The sequence below is a fragment of the Microplitis mediator genome, chromosome 11 (assembly GCF_029852145.1).
Source record: "Microplitis mediator isolate UGA2020A chromosome 11, iyMicMedi2.1, whole genome shotgun sequence".
Taxonomy (NCBI): Eukaryota; Metazoa; Arthropoda; class Insecta; order Hymenoptera; family Braconidae; genus Microplitis; species Microplitis mediator.
Window position 1 is genome coordinate 6,739,641 of NC_079979.1, and position 5,668 is coordinate 6,745,308.

Sequence of the window (5,668 nt, forward strand, 5' to 3'; positions counted from 1 at the left end):
TAAACCATTTAAATCCTTTGTAAACAATTGACTTCTCTGCTGTATGCGTTCTTGTATGAGCAATTTTGATATTCGAACAATTTCTTGTATTATACTTATTATCATTTGATTCTATAACATCATTCAAATAATCAGGTAGAAGTTTATTCTTCATTTTATATATAAACAAACAAGTATTATACATTATTTTTTGTCTGATCGATAACCAGCCTACTGCATCTAACATTTTAACCACACTTGTGTATTTATTAACGCCCAATATTGCACGCATCGCCCGATTCTGCAACTTTTGCAGTACATTTAATTTATTATCATTATAATTTAACATAATCGTATTACAATAATCTAGATGCGGAAGTATCACAGTTTTATATATAAGACATTTTACATAGTTACTAACTGAAAATCTTAGTCTGTTTATCACATTAATTTTTTTCGCTATTTTATGACTAGTGTAGACTGCATTACTATTAAACGTTAAATTGTCATCAATTATGACTCCTAAATATTTCGTCTCACGCACATAACTTAGTTCATTACCATTAATTACTAATTTACAACTATCCCTTACATTTTTTATTCGTTGGTCGTGCAGTATCATATATACAGTTTTTCTTACATTTATTTTTAATTGATTATCATTTAACCATTCATATAGTATTTTTAATCCACGGTTTAACTTTTTTTCAATTTCAGATGTATTATTCCCACTGACAGACAACCTCATGTCATCTGCAAAAAGCTTACAGTCTATATCTAATCTATTAAATATTGTTATGATTTCATTTATATATATTATAAATAGTATTGGACCCAACTTAGATCCTTGCGGGACACCAAATTTAACTTCTTTTTCATTGGAAAAAATATTTTGGAACTTCACTTTTTGTTTTCTATCCGAAAGATACGACTCAAACCATTTTAATACTACACCTCTAATTCCTAATTTATATAATACTTTTAGTAGTTTATTTCGGTTAATCGTTTCGAAGGCCCGAGCAAAATCGATAAAAACAACACCAATGAATAGACCCTGATCCAAATCTTTTCTCCAACTTATGATGGAATGTTGGAGAGCGGTTTCACACGAGTGATTTTTTCTAAAGCCTGATTGCTCAGGATTTATAACATTATTGGCATCAATGAATTGACCCAATTGCGTTTTAACTATTTGTTCCAGGATCTGCTCGTATATGGGTAGTGTGTTTATCGGCCTTTGGTCCTCTACTCTTATACTACCTATAACCTTTTGGATGGGTGTAACTGTCGATATTTTCCAAATAGACGGTACTAATCCTAATTTGAGAGAATTATTTATCATGTATATTATCACGTCACTCTTAACATCCCATACAAGTTTTAAAATATTAGCGTTTACGTCATTTTTCGATCCCTTTTTAGTGTCCAAGTTATTAATAATTTTATCAACTACATTAAATTCAACTTCATCAAATGTCTCCCATTTAATTATACTTTGCTCCTCATTAATTTTTTCAGAAGTCTTATTACAACTATTATCATAATTTATTTCTTTAACAATATTTTCAATACTAGTAATAAAATAATCATTTAGCTTATTTGTGATAATTTTCTTGTCAGATACAATAATATTATCAATTTTAAACTCACACAGATTAGCGGTTTTATTTTTTTTGTCACCTATTAATTCTTTTAATGTTTTCCACATACGATGTGGATTGTTTTTATTAATACTGATGTTGTTTTCATAATACTGTTTTTTTTTCGTTCGCAGTTCGTTAACTACTTTATTACGCAATAGTTTATAATTATTAATTGCCGCTATATCTTTCGACTTCATAGCTACTCTATAAGACTCATCTTTATTTTTGATCATTTCAATAGCTTTGTTGTCAATCCATGGTTTATTAATCCATTTATAATTTATGATCTTTTCTTTAAATGGTGCCATTTTGTCAAGTACATCTAATACACTACTACTAATTCTTTCTACAGTTAAATTAAAATTTATACAATCATTATTATTATTATTAATACATAGTTCCGTTTGCCAATTATCGAATTTATTTAAAACTTCTGTTTGAAAAACTTCATCATTAAAATGCTTAAAATCTCTAGAGTAAACAATAGTATTACTGTCAACGTCATTCATCCCATCTATCTGAATATAAATGATATTATGATCAGATACTTTGGGTGTTGTCATTACCACAGATTTAATTTTGAAATTTGTAAAAACTAAATCTATAATTGTTTGTGAATCAAACGTCAGTCTCGTGGGAGTCTCAATATTTTGTTTCAAGCCTAAATAAGACATTTCGTCAGTTAATTTTCTAGCATAAAAATCGTTTCTTCGAACATCAATATTAAAATCACCTAACATTATTAATTTTCCAGTATCCATAATTTGTTCTGCTATTTCCAAAATTTTATCACAAAAAATATTTATACTACTACTAGGTGACCTATATAAATTACATAGTACTAATTTTTCATTGCCATTACAAAACTGAATACAATTTATCCAAGATCCGTCAATAATGTCATTACTATTTAATATCACTTTGTACTTGATATTTTTAATTACATATGTTATAGTTCCACCAGTTCTTCTGTTATTCGTGTTCGTTCGTATCATATTGTAATTTTTAAATTCAATCTCATAATCCGAAACATCATCAGTTGTATGGGTTTCACATAGACATATAATGTCAGGTTTTATTTCATTTATTACTATATCAATCTCATCTTTTCTATTAACCAGGCCACAAATATTGACTGCTATGATTTTTAAGTTAGATTTACTTGATAGATTATTAATATTCACTTTTGATGGCTATTTTTCTGACAATAGGATATTTTCTTGCCGTTTTTTTAACAGTTTAATGTATGAGATACAATTTCTATCAGTAGCACAATGATTTATGTCAATATCTGTTAGTTTATATTTGTTGACCAATTCAACACAGTTAATGCACTTATTAGATTCACTCTGACACTCAGTTTCATGATGATTAGTTGAACACAACCTGCATATTTCTTCTTTTTTACAATTATTTGCAAGATGCCCAAACCCCCAGCATCTAAAGCATCTTAAAATATTAATATGATTGTATGCGTTATACAAATTCCAGCCGAATTTGACTTTACCACTATTCATTATTGCTTGATGAATGCTCGTACTAACCTCAATAATAATTGATCCATAACCATTCGCAGTTTCATATTTTTTAATAACTTTAACCGGATTATTGCCATTTGAATTTATCCATTTATTTTGTGTTGACAATTCACGTATAATTTTTTCTTCACTCAAACCTAGTATGCTATTTTCTAATTTAACTATTTTTATTTTTGGCAGTTTTTTATTTATATTTTTCACCACGTAATCACTACCAATTTTATTTTGAATTTCATTCATAAGCTTTATTTTATCAGCTTCTTTTACTGTGTCAATTATAACTTTACCATTAGATTGATTGGTTACTTTTTTTACGTCAACTCCTAATTTTACAATGTCGATATTATTTTTTAAATCCTTAACTGTGACCTCCGTATCTTGAATTTTATTTGGTTTGACAACTAGACGATCAACATTAGACACAACAGGATTTTTTTGAGTAATTTCACTATAACTGTTTTTACTGTTCATCGCATACAAATTTTTACTGTTTTTATTTAACTCATTTTTTAATTCTATTGATAATTTTTTTATTTCTTGCTGCACAGTCTGTTGCAGAGAAATAGTAAGGTGTTTTACGTGATCTTTTATTTCATTTTTTATTATCTCTTTTAAGCAACTTATATTATTGGCATGAATAATATCAATTTTATTGAATAAAGAATCCACTTTTGACATTAAAATGTCAGTGGTATTATTGTCATTATGAATATCAGCAATTACAGAGTTATTAACACTGGTTTTTTCCACTTGATCAGTATTACTATTATTTATATCCCTACTTTCTTTATCTTCATTCAATTGAACCTCATAAGTGGTATAAGGCCCATTACATCTCACTAACTGATTATTTATATCGTAAATTTTGTGACAGTTGGAGTCGGCACAACCTGGATGAAAATCCTTAAGACATATTTTACAATTCATAACAACGCGGCCGATAATTTTCTTGCAGCGTGAACAACTGTGACTTTTATCCGTTATATTGGTCATATTGATTTCACAGTCATAGATAACTGAATTATAAGACAAGACACGTACTTAACAATATGGAACTTGAGAACTGTGATAATAATTCGGATTTCCAACCTCAAAAATTCAAGGATACGAAAAACTTCAATGTTTCCACGATTTGATGAAGAAAAGCGGAATTTATTACTTCAGAACCTCAAGCGAAATTAACTCTATCATTACATCACTTTTTTATATAACACTGTACATTAAATCAACTTAATCTTGAAAACATTGAGGACCACAACAATGATACAACCACTCAAGATAATAATAATAATAATAATAATAATAATAATAATAATAATAATAATAATAATAATAATAATAATAATAATAATAATAATAATAATAATAATAATAATAATAATAATAATAATAATAATAATAATAATAATAATAATAATAATAATAATAATAATAATAATAATAATAATAATAATAATAATAATAATAATAATAATAATAATAATAATAATAATAATAATAATAATAATAATAATAATAATAATAATAATAATAATAATAATAATAATAATAATAATAATAATAATAATAATAATAATAATAATAATAATAATAATAATAATAATAATAATAATAATAATAATAATAATAATAATAATAATAATAATAATAATAATAATAATAATAATAATAATAATAATAATAATAATAATAATAATAATAATAATAATAATAATAATAATAATAATAATAATAATAATAATAATAATAATAATAATAATAATAATAATAATAATAATAATAATAATAATAATAATAATAATAATAATAATAATAATAATAATAATAATAATAATAATAATAATAATAATAATAATAATAATAATAATAATAATAATAATAATAATAATAATAATAATAATAATAATAATAATAATAATAATAATAATAATAATAATAATAATAATAATAATAATAATAATAATAATAATAATAATAATAATAATAATAATAATAATAATAATAATAATAATAATAATAATAATAATAATAATAATAATAATAATAATAATAATAATAATAATAATAATAATAATAATAATAATAATAATAATAATAATAATAATAATAATAATAATAATAATAATAATAATAATAATAATAATAATAATAATAATAATAATAATAATAATAATAATAATAATAATAATAATAATAATAATAATAATAATAATAATAATAATAATAATAATAATAATAATAATAATAATAATAATAATAATAATAATAATAATAATAATAATAATAATAATAATAATAATAATAATAATAATAATAATAATAATAATAATAATAATAATAATAATTGTATTATTATTATTATTATTATTATTATTATTATTATTATTATTATTATTATTATTATTATTATTATTATTATTATTATTATTATTATTGTTATTTCTTTTTAAGTTAAATGCTCAGGGGGTTATCCCCGGTAGTCCGACTCTACCGAGGGCCTCAGCTGAG

The 5,668-nt window shown here is 22.8% G+C and overlaps 1 protein-coding gene across 1 annotated transcript; it reads right to left on the reverse strand.

Moving 5' to 3' along the window:
• Positions 1–927: 927 nt before the first annotated feature.
• On the reverse strand, positions 928–4,153 carry LOC130676884 (uncharacterized). The gene is made up of 6 exons (XM_057483393.1): positions 3,702–4,153; positions 3,373–3,647; positions 2,878–3,321; positions 1,690–2,760; positions 1,247–1,530; positions 928–942 (listed from the first exon to the last, which is right to left on the reverse strand). Exons 1-6 carry the CDS (start codon positions 4,151–4,153, stop codon positions 928–930), a joined length of 2,541 nt encoding a protein of 846 aa, XP_057339376.1.
• Between the last annotated feature and the right edge of the window lie 1,515 nt (positions 4,154–5,668).